General features: G+C 42.0%; 1 protein-coding gene across 4 annotated transcripts in view; it reads right to left on the reverse strand.

The window, feature by feature from the left end:
- LOC126336923 (uncharacterized) overlaps window positions 1-21,312 on the reverse strand; it is a 191,808-nt gene that overhangs the window by 31,096 nt on the left and 139,400 nt on the right. For all 4 annotated transcript variants that reach the window (XM_050001076.1, XM_050001077.1, XM_050001078.1 and 1 more), the window contains exon 7: window positions 12,542-12,713. In XM_050001076.1, coding sequence (XP_049857033.1) covers window positions 12,542-12,713 — 172 coding nt within the window. The remainder of the gene's footprint in view (window positions 1-12,541; window positions 12,714-21,312) is intronic.

The raw sequence follows: 21,312 nt of genomic DNA on the forward strand, positions 1-21,312 counted from the left end.
GCATACACATGTGGTCAAGGCATGTGCTGAATTCTACTAGTGTCACAAGCAGCTGCAGCAATTGTTCCAAGTTAGGGTGACCAAGCTTCTTGGCCTCAGTGATAAGTGTCAGTTTGGAGTCCTATGCACACGCCATGGTCAGAGAGGCCATCATTTCTATGGCCCCAGAAAAGGAGGTGCATCAATGTGCCCTTCAGTTTGCAGAACATGTATTAAAAGAGGTTTTGATGCTGCACAACTGTTCAAGGCCTCCCACGCTCTGAATTACTAATTAGAGGCTTGGAATGATGTCACCATTGTTGACAGTGTTGTTGTTTTGTGCAGCATTAACAGGCACCCTGCCCCAAGTAGTGGGCCTCAAGGGGGGAGGGGAGAGAGGGAGAGGAGAGAGAGAGAGAGAGAGAGAGAGAGAGAGAGAGAGAGAGAGAGAGAGAGAGAGAGAGATGGAGAGAGAGGGGGGGAGGTCGGGGGGGGGGGGGGGGGGGAAAGGTCACATAGTAGGGGTATGTCGATGTTTAAATGCCACATTTGCTGTAGCCCACAACAAACTTTCCATTGAAATGTGTCCTACAAGTCGACACAGGGGCCGCTGTATGTCTACTCAACTCATAGATGTACATCAGGCTAGGGTCCCCACTGCTCGTGCTCTTTGAGTGTCAGTTTGTAAGCTGTAACAAAGAGCAGTTTTCTGTTCTTGACCAATTCACAGCCAGTTTACAAGTCAGTTGTCCACTCCATTACATACTTGGTGATTAATGATGCAAGTACTAAATATTTGCTTGGGTTAGATACCTTTACAACTTTTGGTTTATCTGTTGCTGATGTGGTGTATCTGGTGTCAGACCCCATGCCTTATCATGAATTGGATTCCTTGTGTTCTGACTTTTGTATCTATTTGACCCAGAGTCAGGTGGTGCAAACAATTTCACAAAATACATTGCCCTCAAACGCTCTGACAACTCTCATTTTTTTGGGTGTGTGGCTTTTGTCGGTAACTTTAGGTGATCAGGTAAAGATGGACCCAGATCGCTTAACATCACTGGGAGTGATAAGACTGATTTCCTGAAGTGAGTGAGCCATGCCCTTAGCGGTAATAAAGAAGACATTCAGTCAGCTGCAGCCCTGGGGTGACTTCAAAGTTGTTATTAATGGACAGGCAGTCATAGACACCTACTCCCTGCCTCGACTGGAGTAGTTGCTCACAAAGTTGGCTGGGGACCAATTGTTTTTAAAATTCGACTTGGCTGAAGTCTACCTTCAGATTTCTTTGAACAAGGCCTTGAAAAAGTTTCTTGTGGTTAATATTCATTTAAGCCTCTATCAGTATCAATGGGAAATGTTTGGGATCACTAGCGCACCTACCATCTGTCTTCATTTTTTAGAACAAGTTACGACAGTTGTCCCTCCATGCATAACTATCTTTATGATATCATTATGACAGGTGCCATGACAGAGGATCACCTACCTAACCTCTGTTTTTTGTTTACTGTTCTACAAACTATGGGCCTCAAGAATAATCTTGCTAAGTCTAACTTTTTCCAGCCTTCCATTGTTTATTTTGGTCTTGAAATTTTCCAACAGAGCATGTGGCCCATGGGACAATATGTCACCGCCACTACAGCATTGCCCCATCCTTCCAATCCGTAGGAACTTAAGACGTTGCTCAGAAAAGTGGCATATTATCACAAATTTATTCCCAGAATGGCTAGTATTATTCACCTCTTGCATTTGTCGCTTCAGAAAAGTGCTCCTTTTGTTTGGTCTGCAGCCTGTCAGCATGCTTTTATGTAGTTTAAGGATAGTCTTCACCCTGAACCATGTCTTGCAACATTTCATTCTGGTAAGCATCTGCTCCTGGCCACGGATACATCCCAGTATGGGTTGGGGGTGGTCCTCATCCATCGCCATTCAGATGGCTCTGTACAGCCTATTGCCTTTGTGTTGAATACACTCACCTCAACTCAGCAACATTATTCTCAGTTGGAAAAAGAAGCTCTTGCTATGACCTACACCCTAAAAATGTTAATGTGTTCCTGTGTGGTGCAAAAGTTCATTTAATTCTCACCCATAACTCTGGAATTCACAGTTTAGCCCATTTTTGTCCTTTCCAGACAAAGCTGCTCATCATCTTCAGCACTGGGCTCTGTTCTTGTCCCAGTACAATTATGAGATCCATTTTAGTACAACATTGCAACATGCAGAAACGGATGCTCTGCCCTGGTTCCACATGGGTCCTGACCTCTCACTGCACCAGGAGGAATTATTTTGTTTTCAACTAGATGCAGAGGTGGAAGAATGCCTAGTCCAAACATTTAAGATGTAGATGAGCAAGTACGTAGAACATTTCCCAGCCAGGGAGGCTCTCGTATTTTTTTATCCTCTTACAGAATGATACCAATTGGGACCAAAAGTCCTGACAAGCTCCTTCATGGCTGTCAGGCCAAATGCTGCTCAATCTCTTACTGCTGGGCAGGTGTTCCACAGCATAACTGATTTTGTCAACATCTGCACCTGGATGCCCAGGCCTTGGTGTTTGGACAGTACCCTCACTGGGTTGTGGCTATCATCCACAACCAGCACAGTAACTGAATCCTCATGGTTCACACCAAAGATTGACTCATGACATGCCACCAGAACCAATTGCATCCCATGATGGGCACAGGAAGCACTCCTCATTCTTCATTAGCCCTGACCACTTCGGCAATTGAGCATGCCTGGCCTTGTGCACCTATCCCAATGGTCAGGGCTTCTTCAGCACTGGAGGAGGTTTGCTTTCTGCAGCAGTGTTGGTGCCAGTGCCCCTCACCACACTGAGCAGGAACCGTGTCAGTGGGGACAGAAGCCAGGTCTCTGATACCAGAGCCTCTCCTCTCCAATCTACCAATGCCCATATAGGGTGGTCCTCCTTGTGGACTCTGACATCAAGATGGCTCCCTCCCCGGGGTGCAGCAGTGTCCTCATGTCACTCACTTTCATCCATATTCACAGATTTGATTTGATCGGGAACTTCTCAGATCTTTGGCTGCTGCCCTCAGCACCGCCACAGATAATGTGGACATCTCTTCAGTCACAGCTCATAGATGACAACACCTGGTCTTTCCAAGTTGGGGCACTGTGGTAAGTGTAATGTGCACTGACATTCAAATGGCACACCTGCAACTACCTGAGGAGACTTCCAGGGGCAGCCCTATCACTGACCACCAACAACAGATTCACCATGTGTGCACAGCACTACACCAGTGACACCTGACTTGGATACTGTATTTATAACGGCATGCACAGGCCTTCGGGCTCCAGTTGTTAAATGTGTTCAACATGTGTAAACTACTTCATTGTATTCTTATTGATGTCATTCTGTAACCCAATAAATTGTATCTCCTTTATGGACATGTGTTTCCTTGTGTTTCTAATTAGAACAGTAACGATCCACTATATAGCTGAAGCATTGAACAGTCAACCTGCGTATAAAGAAGACTGAAAAAGTTGGTGAGCCTTTGGACAAAGTGCTTCTTCATAGGTAACTAATACAAAATACACATACACTCACACAAACTCGTTTAAGTGCATGACTACATTGTCCAGACCAATTACATTCTCCCACCAATGCAGCATGACTGAGGTGAGTGGTTCTGTCAAGTGGAGTGGATGAGAAGTGAATGGAGGTGGGGTGAAGGAGGGAGTGGTGGAGGTGAAGGTGGATGAGGGCTGGGAGATAGAGGCAACAGTGGAATGGGATAGGATTGTGACAATGGCAAACTTACACTGCACAGGCATAGGGATTTGCATGTAGCATGCAATGACCTGGAAGGGCGTGTGGCGAAGAGTAGATAGAACAGACAAAGAGGGACCTGCGGAGAGGATATAGTGAGTATAGATTGATGAGCTAAGTGGGAGGAGGGGGGGGGGCATAGAGACAAGGACATAGGAGGGTGTGGGGCAGGGGTAATGGAGACTGGGGACAGATTGGAGAATGTGTTATAAGCACAGTTCCCGTTTATATGATTCAGAGAAGCTATACTGGGCAGGGGATATCCAGGTACAGTGGGTTGTGCGAAAGCCATTGACAATGAATACATTGGGCTCTGTAGCCTCTTCAACCATTGGGTGGTCAACAACACACTTGATCACGTATCCACAGTGGGTCACATATCCGCAGTGGGCATGCATTTGGGCAGACAGTTGACTGATTGTCATGATTACATAAAAGGCTGTCTAAAAGTTACAGAAGAGCTGCTATATAGTATGACTGGTCTTATTTGTGGCCCTGCCTTGTATAAGGCAAGACAGATCTGTGATGTGAAAGGAATGTGATGGGTGGGCGCATAGGCCTAGTCTTGTACCTTGTGTTCTGCAGGGATGTGGCCAATGTGTCAAGGGATTGTAAGTAGGTGTGGTGTAATATGGACTAGAATATTTTGCAGATTGGGTGAGCAGCAAAATACCATTTTGGGAGAGATGGGAAGGATTATGCTTAGGATGGCCCTCATCTGATATATTGATAGTCATTCATAACTCCTAAATTGTGTACATGTAAACAAGCCCATCAACACATAGGGGAAGAGGATCAACTGGCTGCCCTGACAAGGTCTACACCTGATCCCCACCCTCAGATAGGGTCCAAACTACCCAGCACAGTTGATGCTGTTACAGTACTGAGGGCAACAAAACAAACAGGAAGATTTGCATGTTCAGTAAAATAGGCAAAGAGGAGTATTGTACTGTTTCAAGGAAAAAGCTGGAACTTTTAAATCTGGAGAGGATCATGTAGAGAAATTGTGGCTCAAGTTGAGAAGAACAGTTGGCCAAGCATTGGTTTGCTATGTGGCTAGCAGAACATGATAGGAGGAAACTGCCCTCACTGAAAAGAAACTTAAAAAAAAAAAAAAAAAAAAAAAAAAAAAAAAAAAAAAAAAAACAGTGACTACTGCATAATGTTTGTAAAACGGAGTATAGCACTATCAATAGAAAGACGCTGAGAAGAACATGTAACCTTCAACAAATATTGTTGCAGAATCTTATGGAAGGACTTCCACAAAACTCAAATAAAGTCTGGTCATTTGCATTGGTTCTTAGTGGCACTAAAATTAGTGTTTAGGCACTCACAGATGACCAAAGTAATAAAGATGATATTAACAATGCAAAAGCAGAAGTGCTGAACCCCAGTTTCAAATGAAGGTAAAGGAGTACTGCCACAGTCTAATTCTTTCACTATTGCAAAGATGAATGACACAGATATTAGTATCAGCTGCACTGAGAAACTGTTGAAATTGCTAAAACTGAATGAGGTTCTAGGGGCCAATGGAATTTCTGTCACATTCTACACAGAACTTGCATTTGAATTAGCTCATAATCTAACTATAATAAACATAAATCCTTTGAACAAAAACTTTAATCAGCTGTTGGAAGAAAACAGGTCACACACATGGGCCAGAAGGTACCACAAGTGACTGACAAAACTACTGTCCCTTATCACTGTGGGCCATTAAACTTTGATATTCCTTCTGTTTTCTCCAATATCACTGACATCAATCTGTCTTGCAAAACCAAACTTGTGCTTTTCTGACATGACATCCTGAAATCAATGAATTAAGGCATTGGGGGATGCAGTATTTTCTGATTTGTGGTAAAGCATTTGACTCAGTACCAATGATTATTAGCAAAAGAATGTTCATATGCGGTATCAAATGAAATTAATGACTGATTTCAGGGTTATACCATGTTAGCCTAAACATTTCTCTTACAGACATATTTCCTCCTCCTTCTCCTACTTAGTTTTTGCTTTGAGGAGGCAGCGACACCCCAGGAGTGATGAATCTATATGCTTTGGTTGGTTGGGGGTTTGGTTGATTCAGCGGAGGGGACCAAACGGTGAGGTCATTGGTCCCATTGGATTAGGGCAGGACAGGGAAGGAAGTCAGCCATTCCCTTTAAAAGGAACCATCTCGGCATTTGCCTGAGGTGATTTAAAGAAATCATGAAAAACCTAAATCAGGATGGCCAGACAAGGGTTTGAACCATTGTCCTTCCGAATGCAAGTCCAGTGTGCTAACCACTGCGCCACCTTGCTCAGTCATGCTTTGGAAATAAAGGCATGTGTACCCTTCATTACTTATGACATTTGCAACACAATCAACCTCATTAACAGCTTCCAGTGCAATCTTTGCAGTATTGGCAACAAAATTACTGTCTGCAGTTCCACTCTGCTTCACACGAAAACTACCGGCACACGTGCTTGCCAGTACATCTGGCCCAGACTCTATGGCCTCTAAACATCACCCATTATCACTCAATGAGGCTGATACTACTGCACTTAAATCACCCATGTTGCTATCCACACGTTTAGCTACTTTAGTACAGACTACAGTTTTGAGGGCCAGTCAAATGAAAAGGAGACAGATGGAAAAAAAGTAAGTAAACTGTTTATTATTTCAAAAGTGATCACCATAACTGTTAAAACATACATCCCACAATGAGGCAAGTTGGTTAAAGCCTTCTTAGAAAAATGTTTGTGATTGTCTATGAAACCATGATAGTATCCTGGCATGCACCTCTTTGTCCGAAGCAAATCGATGGCCGTGAATGTTTTCCTTCAGAGGAAGAAATCACACGGGAAGAGAATGGGATTTGTAAGGGCTTCAAAGTGAAACTTTTGCAGCACAATCAACCTTATCAACAGCTTCCAGTGTAATCTCCGCAGTGTCGGCAACAAAATTACTGTCTGCAGTTCCACTCTAGCAACATGGATCTAGCAGGAAACGAGATTCCAAAGTACCTGGACGTGAAGAACAACAGTACAACTGCACACACAACAAAGAACAAAGGTGTGGTATTTGTACAAGAAACCATTATTGATGTCTGATGATGGACTCAGGCCCAAAACTAGTTAAAGTGAAATAAATCATTCATTCAAAAACTGTGGTTGGTTGAAGTTTTTTCTTCAGTGTTATTTTATGGAATATCCTAGAGGGGAGCTCACATGTAGCAATGAGTTGACACAGGAGTGGACACTGCAGTTCTGGAGGCAAGAACAAAGGCTGTATTTACAATGGTTGCATATCTTGAGAATGTTACCAATGAATGTGAACCAGACAACATGTTAAGATGGAAACCAGATAGTAGAGTTTCCCCTGTTATATGAACAGATTGGTGCAGAAAGGAGCCTATGGTAGTTCTGCAAATTTCTAATTCTTGTCTTCAAGGAGGAATAATTAATGCCAGAACGTAGTTAACCAAAAGAATTATAAATGGGGCAATTGTTCTGAGCTCCAAGAGGATGTTGGGAAAAATAAATTCTATGACAACAAGACTACAGGGTAGAAGAATTTTCTTGTACAGAATTGTAGCATCAGCAATAACAAAATACATACTGTTTGTGGTATTTAAGAAGGAAGTAAAGAAGATTAAAGTTTTAATCCCCTTGACGACAAGGTTGTTAGAGAGAGTGGTTGTGGGATAGTCTCATCACAATGCCTTCTACACTCCTGGAAATTGAAATAAGAACACCGTGAATTCATTGTCCCAGGAAGGGGAAACTTTATTGACACATTCCTGGGGTCAGATACATCACATGATCACACTGACAGAACCACAGGCACATAGACACAGGCAACAGAGCATGCACAATGTCGGCACTAGTACAGTGTATATCCAACTTTCGCAGCAATGCAGGCTGCTATTCTCCCATGGAGACGATCGTAGAGATGCTCGATGTAGTCCTGTGGAATGGCTTGCCATGCCATTTCCACCTGGCGCCTCAGTTGGACCAGCGTTCGTGCTGGACGTGCAGACCGCGTGAGATGACGCTTCATCCAGTCCCAAACATGCTCAATGGGGGACAGATCCGGAGATCTTGCTGGCCAGGGTAGTTGACTTACACCTTCTAGAGCACGTTGGGTGGTACGGGATACATGCGGACGTGCATTATCCTGTTGGAACAGCAAGTTCCCTTGCCGGTCTAGGAATGGTAGAACGATGGGTTCGATGACGGTTTGGATGTACCGTCCACTATTCAGTGTCCCCTCGACGATCACCAGAGGTGTACGGCCAGTGTAGGAGATCGCTCCCCACACCATGATGCCGGGTGTTGGCCCTGTGTGCCTCGGTCGTATGCAGTCCTGATTGTGGCGCTCACCTGCATGGCGCCAAACACGCATACGACCATCATTGGCACCAAGGCTGAAGCGACTCTCATCGCTGAAGACGACACGTCTCCATTCGTCCCTCCATTCACGCCTGTCGCGACACCACTGGAGGCGGGCTGCACGATGTTGGGGCGTGAGCGGAAGACGGCCTAACGGTGTGTGGGACCGTAGCCCAGCTTCATGGAGACGGTTGCGAATGGTCCTCGCCGATACCCCAGGAGCAACAGTGTCTCTAATTTGCTGGGAAGTGGCGGTGCGGTCCCCTACGGCACTGCGTAGTATCCTACGGTCTTGGCGTGCATCCGTGCGTCGCTGCGGTCCGGTCCCAGGTCGACAGGCACGTGCACCTTCCTCCGACCACTGGCGACAACATCGATGTACTGTGGAGACCTCACGCCCCACGTGTTGAGCATTTCGGCAGTACGCCCACCCGGCCTCCCGCATGCCCACTATACGCCCTCGCTCAAAGTCCGTCAACTGCACATACGGTTCACGTCCACGCAGTCGCGGCACGCTACCAGTGTTAAAGACTGCGATGGAGCTCCGTATGCCACGGCAAATTGGCTGACACTGACGGCGGTGGTGCACAAATTTTGCGCAGCTAGCGCCATTCGACGGCCAACACCGCGGTTCCTGGTGTGTCCGCTGTGCCGTGCGTGTGATCATTGCTTGTACAGCCCTCTCGCAGTGTCCGGAGCAAGTATGGTGCGTCTGACACACCGGTGTCAATGTGTTCTTTTTTCCATTTCCAGGAGTGCATATTGCTGTGGCATGTGTCACACACCATACTGAGCAACTGGTTTGATGCATCTGATTCTCAAGTTTCTCTCATAGCAGAGTGTAATACCTCCAATCATTCAGATAATCTGTAACTGGCACCTCTAATTATTAAGTTGTTGATTACTTTCCAATAAGCACTGCTGTGCTGCCTATGGGAGTGGGCAGGGAAGTGGTGGGGACAGGGAGGGCTCCTACTTGCAGAGTCAGGAGGCTGTGCTGGAGTGTGGGTTGGGTAGGAAGGGGTGAGGGGACAGTTGGTAGGGGGAGGGGAAAGGGAGAGAGAGGAGGAGAGAAGAGAAGGAGAAGAGACTAGTAGGTGTGATGGTGGGATACAAGTTGTGTGTACTGCTGAAGTGGGAGCAGGGTAGGGGATAAGTAGGTGTAGGGCAGTGGCTAGCAAAGTTTGAGATCATGGGGGTTATGGGACCGAAGGATATAGTGTAGTGAGGGTTCCCACCCTGTGCAGTTTAGAAAAGCTGGTGTTGGTAGGAAGAATGCAGATGCTACAGGCTGTGAAGCAGTCATTTAAGTGAAGCTTATTGTGTTGGGCAGCGTGTTCAGCAAGTGGGTGATCCAGTTGCCTCTTAGGCACAGTTTGATGGTGGCGAGTCTTGTGGACAGACAGCTTTGTTTGTTGTCATGCCCATGCAGAAATGGTACAATGGTTGCAGCTTAGTTTGTAGATCACATGGCTGTTTTTACAGACATCCCTGGAGTAGGTGGTGACAGGAGGTTGTATGGGTCAGGTTTTGCATCTAGGTATACTGCAGGAATATGAGCCATGAGGCAAGGGGTTGGGAGATGGTTGGAGTAGGGATGGACAGGGATATTGTGTAAGTTTGGTGGGCAGCAGAATACTATTGTAGGAGGGGTGGGGAAGATAATGGGAAGGATATTGCTACTTTCAGGTCACGACTAAGGGCAGTGAAAACCCTGGTAGAGAATGTGAATCAGTTGTTACAATCCTGAATGGTACTGAGTCAGCCATGAGAGAAGTGCTCTTTTGTGGCTAAAGAGTGCATATGTGGGAGGTGGTAGGTGATTGGAGAAAGGATGCACAAGAGATCTATTTCTGTACAGTGTTGGGAGGGTTATTTCGGCCTGTGAAACCCTAAGTGAAGCCCTTGGTATATTAGGGGGCTGCTTGTAACTACAGATGTGTTGACCTTGGGTTGCTGGATGAGAGGGACATATTGGTGTGGAATGGGTGACAGCTATCAAAGTGGAGGTACTGTTGGTGGCTGGTAGGTTTGATGAGGAGGGAGGTATTGATGTACGAGGGTTGTTTTTTAAGTAAGGGCTGTCCACGCGTATAGTCCCGTAGTTCGCGCAGATCCTGCAACAAACCACCGCACCACTTGGCGGCATCCTTCCTGTTCACACTGATGCAAGTTGCAGCTCTGTAGCTGACGTGTACGCATCGCTGTGCTACTTTTTAATGTTTACGATAATTAAATCACCTGCCGCGTGTGAGATACGGTCAGTGATACGTTTTTTGACTGCGAGAGGCTTATCAGCTGTAGAAATTCATCGTCAGTTAATAGAAGTCTATGGCTTGAATGCAATGAGTGAAGGTAAAGTGCGTCAATGGGTTTGAGAGTTTAAAAGTGGCCGTAAAAACGTCCATGATGAAGAACGCTCAGGCCGGCCCTCTGTGATCATTGATGATTTAGTGGCTGCAGTCAAAACAAAGATTCGTGAGGACAGAAGATTGACAATTTCCACTCTTTCTTTGGAATTTCCACAAGTTTCAAGATCAGTTTTGTACAAAATTGTGTCTGAAAACCTAAACTTTAAGAAACTGTGTTCTCGGTGGGTACCCAGACTCCTCACAGACCACAAAGGGAAGAGATTTGCCACTTCATTGAACTTTTTGATTCATTACGAGGAAGAAGGGGATGACATGTTGAGTCAAATTGTCACTGGAGATGAAACATGGGTATCCCATATCACTCATGAAAGCAAGCGACAATCGATGGAATGGCGACACACAACCTCACCTGTCAAGGTCAAAGCCAAACAGACACTGTCAAAGTGCAAGATTATGGCACTGTGTTCTGGGACCGGCGCGGTGTTTTGCTAGTGTACTTTATGCCATGAGGAACGACAATCAGCTCAGATGCCTACTGTGCAACTCTAAAGAAGCTCCACAGAGCAATTCAAAACAAAAGGTGCGGCATGCTGACAAAAGGAGTTTTGCTCCTGCACGATAACGCTAGGCTTCACACCTCTCAAAAGACTCGGGATTTCATTGATTCTTTTGCCTGGGAAGTTTTTGACCATGCACCATACAGCCCCGACCTTGCTCCTAGTGATTTTCACCTTTTCCGGTACCTGAAACACCATCTTGGCGGGCAGCGCTTCAATGACGACGATGAAGTGAAAGTGGTCGTGAACTCTTGGCTGTCGGGGCAGGCGGCCGAATTCTTTGAGGAGGGAATTAAAAACTTAGTTGCACGGTATGACAAGTGCTTAAATAAACAAGGCAACTATGTAGAAAAATAGGTAAAAGTGTGTAAATCAGAAAATAAAAGTTTTTTTTACAAAAGTATTTGTATCTTTATTTAAAAATAAAAACGGCCCTTACTTAAAAAACAACCCTCGTGGCTACCTTTGAAGATGAGGTCAGCATCAAGGAAGGTAGCTTGTTGGGTTGAGGAGGACTAGGTGAAGTGAATGGGGGAGAAGACGTTAAGGTTCTGGAAAAATGTGGATAGGTTGTCCTCACATTCCCCCAGAACCTCAACACCTTCTGATACATTTGCCTCACCTGCCTCCACCCCAGCAGATTGCTGCTCACATCAAGTGCAATCACAGTCTACAGTTGGGGCTTGGCGTCTGAAGACAGTGGCCATGTGTGTATGAGTTGTGCTTGTGTGTGTGTGTGTGTGTGTGTGTGTGTGTGTGTGTGTGTTGCTTGTGTATGTGTGTGTGTGTGTGTGTGTGTGTGTTCTGTTTCAGGAGAATGACTTTCTCGTCTGGAAGCTTAATTGTTAGCTGTCTTTCTCATTGTTCCTGTCTGCAACTAAATGCTTCCTATTTGTGGTGGGTAAGAAGCTGTCCTCATATTGTTGTTACCTATTAATGTGTCTTCCGAAATTATATACATTGCATATTTAAGTGTAATTTAGCTATATGAATGGACACTGAAGTAATTGATCAAATTTATGGTATAAGTGGAAAAAATTTCTAAGCTGACACAATCCTTGTGAAACAACTATGTAGGGAAAGCATAGAATAAAAAAAAGGAGGAAGAAATCAAAATTTCTTTACGAGGTCAAATGAAGTCACACCGATCTCGTTTTTTCTAAACATTTGTGGGATTCTATATATGGTATAGTAAGAGTACTCACTACACTGTCTAAGAGTTTCAATGCACTAAACAAGCAGCTGCTATTTTTAACTCATTAAATAAGTTTTTACTCTACAGAGATCCTGTTAGGAATATGTTCTTCAGCAACTGTAAAGTAGCAGATGATTACTGTTAGTAATGATTCAAACAATGTGCACTTAGTCTTTCATAGGGTATGCAATCCTGTCCTGATCAACCATCCATAACTCACTGTGCTAATAGTCATCTGCAAGTGTAAACCAGTGCAATGTGAAGGGAATTACAGTACCTGTTGAGAACAGCCTGGCACTTGAGACTCAGGCAGACACATGTGGCGAACAGCGTGGAAGGCAAGTCCTGGTCCACACATCAGGCGACGGGGTTGTGCGCGATCACCAGTGCACTCGATGTAAGCTCGGCAGTCACCCTCCACAGGCATCCGACCACGACGGCTCCCACAGCTATCATAACAAAACATTTAAATAATGCTGCCTTAACTTTTCTTTTCTATGGCTACTATCTCATTTATATTCTAGATCTGCAGTTGAGTTTTAACTGAACTGGGCAGACATAGCCAGAAACAGGGATACACTGATGAGCCAAAACATTAATGACCATCTGTTTAATAATGTGTTGGTGCAATTTTCAGACAGAATACAGCCATGATTATGCATGGTTTGGATTCAATACGTCCTTGGAAGGTTTCCAAAAGGTATACAACATATGTCACTGCTCAGATCAGGCAATTACCACAAATTACAGGCTGGTGGTTTGCATGTGTGCAGTTGACACCTGATATGTATTCCAACTGGTACAGGTCATGGGCGTTTGCTGGCCAAGACATCAAAGTGGCTTTAATGCCATGTTCCTCACACCTCGCAGCAAGAGTCTGACTTGTGACATCGAAAGTTATACTGCTGGAAGGTTTCATTGTCATAGGGGAAGACATCACACATGAAGCGATGCAGTTGGTGCTCAATAATGTTCACCTAGTCCACAGCTTTCATGGTGCCTTTGATTACTACCATGGGTGCCATAGAAGCCCAACTCAACATACCCCATCACATAATTCTGCCCTCACTGGTCTGCATCTGTGGCACTGTGCATGTTTCAAGCACCTAGATTATGGTGTGTAAGGACAAAACTGTCAACCTGGTATAAGAAGAAATGTGATTCATTTGACCAGGTGACCTATGTCTAAAGATCTATGGTGAATGCACAGAGATGACTTGCCAATTGTAACTGATGATGTTGTTGGGTCAATAAGGGAACAAGTAGGGGGTCATGTGCCCTGGAGTTTGATGTTCAACAATGGCCTTGTACAGTGTGCTCTAAAATACATGTGCCTGCAGCAGTGTTGTATTCTATCATCAGATCTGCCACAGATCACTGCCTATCCTGCTTTACACAGCAGGCAATACTCTAGTCTCCATGCTTTGTGATGAGATATGGATGTCTAATACCATGTGGCTTACTCATTATTTCATCATCCTCCAATCACATTCCACAGATGCTAATGACAGTAGTACACAAATAGCTGACTAGCTTCACAATTTCAGAGATTCTTGTTCTCAGGCTCAGGGTCATAACAATCTGACTTTTGTCAAAGTCACTCATATCAGTGAATTTCCGCATTTGCGGTCGTTATGTTCGCTATAAAGACCACCAATTCATCTCTGTTCCGCTTATATTCTTTCCTTACTGCATCATGTGACTGCAACGCTAGGAGAAGACATTCAGTCTTGTGGTGGCAGTGGTCAATTTTTTGGCCATCAGTCTATAATAAATGATTAATGTAAACAAAAGGCTGAACAAAACATGAAAAATTGATGCTGTCTTGCTCTAATCACCTGTGCATCACCTATATATGTATTTAGTGCATCATGTGACATAAAATCTTCCACTTAAGTAATTAGAAATGAGATACAAATGTCAGAGCACTAAGTTGATGTTAATGACACACCTTTTTTGTAAACTGAGATTTGACTAAAATGAAAGGACATAATTAGAAATGATATGTACTGAAACCTATTCAAGAAAACCAATATTTTACTGTACTCCACTAATTCCACATGAACAACTTTGACAACGCCAGCCAGCAATAATGCCCAAATGCTGCCTCAGGAATGGTACCCAGCAATGACTGAAATGTGACATTGGCTACAAGCACTGTTTTCCAGTTTTTTTCCATGCTCAAGTTAATGTCAGTTGCCATGCTGTATGATTTCTGGTAGGATAAACAGACATACACCATACACAATGGCCTTAACGATGCAATAATATGCATTTTACATCAGTAGAAACTTTCAGGTTTTTATAAATAAAAAACAGACGGCAACACAATCAATTTGTTACAATATAAATGGTGCAGCTAAAATTTTTGGTGAATTGACCAATATCCAAGTAAGGACCAATGTTGAATATTCTTACATAGACCTGAGCACTGGAGCACCATGCTCAAAAGTACCAGGAATGTCTAAAACAGTAAGCAGAAGCAGCTTCGTTTAGCTAACCAAATATAGTGAGTTCAGAGCAACTGATAACGTGGAATTTTGTTACACAATGAGAAGGATGGTGATGTACAAGCAAACTGTCAGCAAATTTTTTGTTTATGACTGGATAAAATGCTTCTTATATGGAAAAGACACTATTTATGATGTGTCACATTCATTAACTGTTGGCAGCCACAGTGTCAAACAAACCTGAGCATATTCTGCCACAAAATCAGTCGCTGCCTCTGAGACTGAAATAGAGATTAGCAAAAACAGTTTTAATGCTGTCATTCAGAGATATGTCTATTTAGAGGTAGATTTATTGAACATTTGTGCCACATAAATTGCCTGATAGGCAGATGATAACACAAATGGAAACTACTGAGATTTCATTGACCAGCATAACTGATGCAGATTGTCATCGCAGGACACAAACACTGAGAAGGATAGAAACCATACATCCATGTCTGCCAACTGGTATGACACACTTGTATTTACAGATGCAATTAATTCACTCAAAATTTTATAGGGCTTGATATGAACATATTTTGGGGGAATACACTTATTAATGTCTGTTTTTGTCACATAAGTGAGGATTTGATGTTCATAAATGAATTTTAGATTGCATCTCGGATTATCTGAAGTTCTACTGTTTCTTATGCCTGCTTTTATGAGCCAGGTATTCCAAAAACATTATATTGTAAACTTAGTACCACAATTTCCATCAAATTAAGTCAAAAGTAAATAACATGCACTGAAATAAAAGGAAAACATGATAAATAATTACCATACTGTTTGTTTATGTATAACTTGAAATATACTGACCTGTAGCCTTAATAAACAATGTATCTTTTTGTGTATTTACATCCTTCATTACTGCTTCTGCCTTCAATATTTTTCACCAAGAGTGCGAAATTTGGTTGCTGTCACATGATTGTGGGATTTATTGCAAATCTTATAAGCAATGTTTCATCAGGGCTGAGTGCAGTGAATGAGCACTTGGGAAAGTAGAGAGTCCAATAGATGTGCTGGGCTGTGTCATGTGCCATTATGTAGGGTTTTCAGAAAGAAAGTTTAGGTAGTAATAATGAGTAAGACAAGAGACAATCTGAACAGGGTCTTTAACGTAAGTAGTGAGCTGACTCTGTGAAACCAATGTGAAATTTGTTAAACTGTTACAACATTGTGACTGGCCTTGCCTCACTAAAGCTGCAATGAGGATTAATGTGAGGCTGTGGGTGACAATAGAGACAGTTGACTTCAGACACATTATACTGATATCAAAAGGTAGTAGTAGTAGTCGTAGTGTTATTCATCTGTAGATCTCTTTTTACAAGGATATAGGACATGTTAAAGTATTTAGAAGTTTAGACCAATTTAAAATAAGCTAATTCATATACACATACATTTACAGACTTCTAGTTGAGATAATCATTAGATTTATTCCTGGTATACTATACTTTTTTCACAAATAACTTATTAAATAATGTAATGCCACACTGTTCACTCATATCTCACTATCAGTCATTGCACACACTATACACTCATTGTTTCATAACACTTCACTCACTACACACACACACACACACACACACACACACACACACACACACACACACTGGTGATCTGTAATCTCTGGGCCATTTTCTGTGCAACATCTTCCCATTTTCTATCCTGAAAAACTGAGTCAGCATTCCTCTATAATGAGTGACATGTTGAGCTCAGGAAGAGGTATTAGCATTATGCAATGCATAGCTTGGGAGTAAGGTTTACTAGAAAAAAAAGAAGAAAAAAATATAGTGTGAAGGTGTTATATGGAATGTTGGGTGTTTTATAATCATTACTATTATTTATTTGTATAATATTTTTTTACCAAACCCTTACTCTGTTCTATCTAAGTAATCCTTCAATGTATAAAATGTATTGCATAACAAGTACTTTTTAGCTGCCTTTTTAAAGAAGTGTATTTTTGCAATTTCTTTTATCTCTTTTGGTAATTTATTGTACAGTTTTATTCCTTGGTAGAAAATGCTGTTTTGAGTTTTATGTTTAATTTTTCTTGGGAAATGTAAGTTGAACCTAGCTCTTGTTCCATAGTCATGGACAGAACCATTTGTGCAATAATTACCAACTGACTAATATTTTTGGTTATGCTTCTTATAGCTATTTTATGGAGTTTGAAAATTGTGTTCATATTTTGTGCATTTTTTCCCACAAGAATGCCACAGCTAAGAATAGAGTGCATGTATGAATAGTATGTAACTAAAAGACACTGCATCTTACACACTGATGATAAGATTTTTAGGGCATAACATGCTGATGCAATTCTGTTTGCAAGAACATTTATGTGTTCTCACCATTTCAACAGAGAATCAATATTCACTTCTGGAAATTTTGCATTTGTTACACAGTCTATAGAGGTGCCACTACATTTAATTTAAGATTTTCATTTTCCATCTTCAAATTGAAATTCATGGCATTAGTTTTCTTTATGTTCAATGTCACCTTTTTGCTTTTTGACCAATTGTAAACTTCCTTGGGAGCTTCATTTGCTTTTTCTGCAAGGAGTTCTCTGGTTTTTTCAGTGACTATAATATTGCTGTCATCAGCGAAGAGAAGTTTTCCACCATGAGTAACACTACTGGGAAAGTCATTGATATATATCAGGAATAGTATTGGTCCTAATATGCTACCTTGCAGAACCCCTATATTAATGTATTTTGGTTCTGGTATGTGTTTCACTAAATGTTTAGATCTATTTGAAGTATATGTTATCACCACAGTTTGTACCTTATCTGCTAGGTATGACTGAAACCAGTCATTAGCTACCCCTCTTATTCTGAATGCTTCTAATTTATTTAATAGAATCTTGTGGTCAATTGTATCAAAGGCCTTAGAAACATCCAAAAATATGCCTATGACACACTCTATCTTTGTCAAGAGCATCGAGTACAACCTTTGTGAATTCTATTATGACTGACTCTATATTTTTGCCACTTCGGAAACCAAACTGTGAGTCGCTTAAAAGATTGTGTTTATTTAGGTAATTTATTAATCTGTATTTCATAATTGCTTCTATTATTTTTGAGAATGGTGACAGCAGAGAAATGGGCTGGTAATTTTCTGATCAATTTTCTCTAACTCCATGGTTACCATTATTTTGGGATGTCATGAGTTCAAATGATCCAAGAAGCCCTCCAGTCTTTCCCAGATGTGGGGCCACATGACGATTGTGTCGTCCACATATCTGAAGAAACATGTCTGCTGGTAGGTGGCAGTTATAATGGCCTCATGCTCAAACTTCTCCAAAAACAGATTGGCTGCTACCAGAGACAAAGGGCTACCCATCACCACTCCCTCAGTCTGCTCACAGAATTGGCCTCCACATAGGAAGTAAGTTGATGTTAAAGTATGTTTGAAGAGATCCAGATGAGCTTCATCAAACATCTTACTAATAAAACCGAATGTATCCTAGAGTGGTATCCCAGTCATCATGGACACCATGTCAAAACTGACCATGATGGCTGCATCTGAGATATGGCCATAGTTTGTATTGAACGACAAAATACCAGTTTATATCTACTGGCCAACAGCTGCCATCACCCAGCACACAAGACCAGGGTGCTTGGAACGCTTTGACTCTGAGCCAAGACATTTTACAACTTAGACAGCTTGACAACAGGGTTGGAACATCTTCAATGAGTGTTCACTGACAATAGATATTCGACCAGGGACAACTGCAAAGCATTATGTCCCACCAGATGACCCAGTACAATGGAAGAGGTACAAGAAGAAGAGAACAAGAACGCCACTGCAGGGTACAAGCCTCATGGGTGCAGACCAAATATGTGATACCAGGAGGTGGCTGCCACCATGGGAGACAGTTACAACAGGTGCAGATGGAACAGGGAACACCTGGAGCAGTGTGGAACATGCCCTGTGGAACACGCCTCACAGGTGCAGGCTGAACACAGAACATCAGGAGATGGATACCACTGTTAGAGACAGCAACAGTGAGCATGGATGGCATGGGGAATGCCTATAGTAGTGCAAGATTGCAGAGAACATGCCTCATAGGCATGGACTGAAAACAGAATACCATGATGCAGCCACCACCATGGGAGACTGCAGCAGTGGGTATGAAAGGAATGGGGTACACCTGCAGTGGTGTGGGAGCATGCCTTGTGAGCATGGCCCAGAGAGGTTATACCCAATCTGGAGAGGATGGCAGATGGAACTCCAGGCACTGCTCAGGCATGAATATGGGACCCAGTCTGTCAGGTAGCCAGTCTCAGCAAACATTTAATGAAGACATCAAGTTTCAGTGTGGAAATGTCATTTTGGGAAAACATGGACCACCAGCAGAACACCCAATCTCAACAAGACGACAATGATTCACTGGGAAGTCTATAAGATTGTATCAACATATCCATATTTTAGAATTTCTTCAACCTGCCCATAAATGATAGAATTGAATACATAAAAAAGTATGCTTATTAGGTATCACAAACAAAAAGCCACAGCTACAAGTAAAAATAGAATATAGTAAAGAACTAAAAATACAGCAAAACAGCCCTCTATAAATAATACAGTTTAATGCCAAACATGACCTAATCACAATTAATTATGATAAATACTTCAAAATTTTCGTCTTGGAACTAAAAGAATTTGGCATTTACAAAAAAATTAGTACTGCGTTGTGTATACTTATCACCTGGAGGTAGCGTAAATAAATTTTCAATAATGCAACAGAAGTTCTAGAGAATATCTCATGTCTTTTATAAAGATTTTATATGAAGACATAAATATAAAAAAATGTCATGGATGAAATCAGTAGCTTTGTCATAAACATTTCTCACAGTTTTGGCATACCACAGCAGTTCAAAAGACCAGGAATTGTAAATGAAAATTGAGCATCAAGTGATTACAGATACATGCAGGGACCACTGCTATGTATCTTCAAAAGTTCTTGGACACTGATCATTTCATTCAAATAATAAAGGCTGTTGGAAAAATCCATCAAACAACAGACATACTTAAGATCTTTTTCTAAAAAATACAATCGTTGTTGAAGAAACAGTACTCTATAATTGGCTTTTCTGATTTTCTGGATTTTGGTCAGTTGACTAAGTGCACCTGCTGTTACTTCAGGATAATGAATATTCAATTCTTCAAAGTGCAAATTAAGCTGAAAGAATACCTAAATCGAATAAGTTAAAAGAAGTTTAAATTATAGGTAACTACAAAAGAATCTTTGCAGATTATTCTGTTGTCTGTAGGGAGGTGACAATGCCAGAAGACTATAGCAATGTGCAGGAAGACATGTAGAAGATTGATGATTGTTGCAGTATCTGGCAGCTATTAATCAGTCTCAAAAAGAAATCTCTTCTTTAATATCATACTTGCAAGTGAAACCAATCAATTATTGATGAAATTATTTAATTGGATAGATAAAAAATCTACTCACCAAGCAGTGAAAGAACACACACATAAATAAAAGACTGTTGTGACTGGCAAGGTTTCGGGGCCGGTGGCTTCTTCTTCAGGCAGAAGAGTTGAAGGGGAAGGAAGAAGGGTGAAGGAAAAATACTGGAGACGTCTAGGAAAAGGGACAGATTTTGGGAAAGTTAATCAGAATCGTAGATCAGGGGAGACTTACCATATGGGTTAGGTTCCCGTGACCTGCAGTTCTGGGTGACTTTCCCAAAATCTACCCCTTTTCCTGTACTTACTGTATGGGGTATGTTTCTCCTGACCTGCAGTTCTGGGTGACATTCCCAAAATCCCATTTCCTTCCCCTTTTCCTTCACTCCTCTTCCTTCTTCAACCCTTCTGCCTGAAGAAGAAGCCAGTGGCTCTGAAAGCTTGACAATCACAACACTGTTTTATGTGTGTGTTCTGCCGCCGCTTGGTGAAAAGATCTTTTATCTATCCAATTGAATAATTTTCTCACTACTTTCAAATGAGCAACAATTTCTTTCTCATATCTTGTGAAATAATGTCTATTTCCATTAGTGGTAATCTTGACTCAAGAACTACTTCCCTTCATGGAGAGGTAGGTAACATGCAGTAACAATGTATTGTGGCTGTACACACTTTTGCATTTACATGCAAATTGACCCAGAATACAATTACATTTTATTTTTCCTTGGTGATGAAATGCAGAAATCCTTAAGGGTATTTTTTAAATCAGAACTAGGAGGAAGTGGTACAGAAATGATATAGGTGGAAAATTTTCCATTTCTCTAGACTATTTAAACAGAATTTTGTGTGGACATTTGCAAAAGTACACATATCAGTAACAATATCAATAAAAAATGTGCATAACAACATTTATTAGAAATTCCTCCCAGACTGTTCAGTTTCTCACTCATTACCATCAAAAAACATAGTGAGCCTCAATTTCTTAGCTCTTATTAATATCACAAAATAGTTTACAGTATGCTGCTGCCCAGTGAAATAAGTGATCAAGTGATAAAATAATATTTAATGCTGAAAATAAATAAAGGAATTTTCACTCTGCAGTGGAGTGTTCCTCACAGACTAAAAGTGCATACAAGACTGTGAC

This window comes from Schistocerca gregaria, chromosome 2 (genome assembly GCF_023897955.1).
Source record: "Schistocerca gregaria isolate iqSchGreg1 chromosome 2, iqSchGreg1.2, whole genome shotgun sequence".
Classification (NCBI taxonomy): Eukaryota; Metazoa; Arthropoda; class Insecta; order Orthoptera; family Acrididae; genus Schistocerca; species Schistocerca gregaria.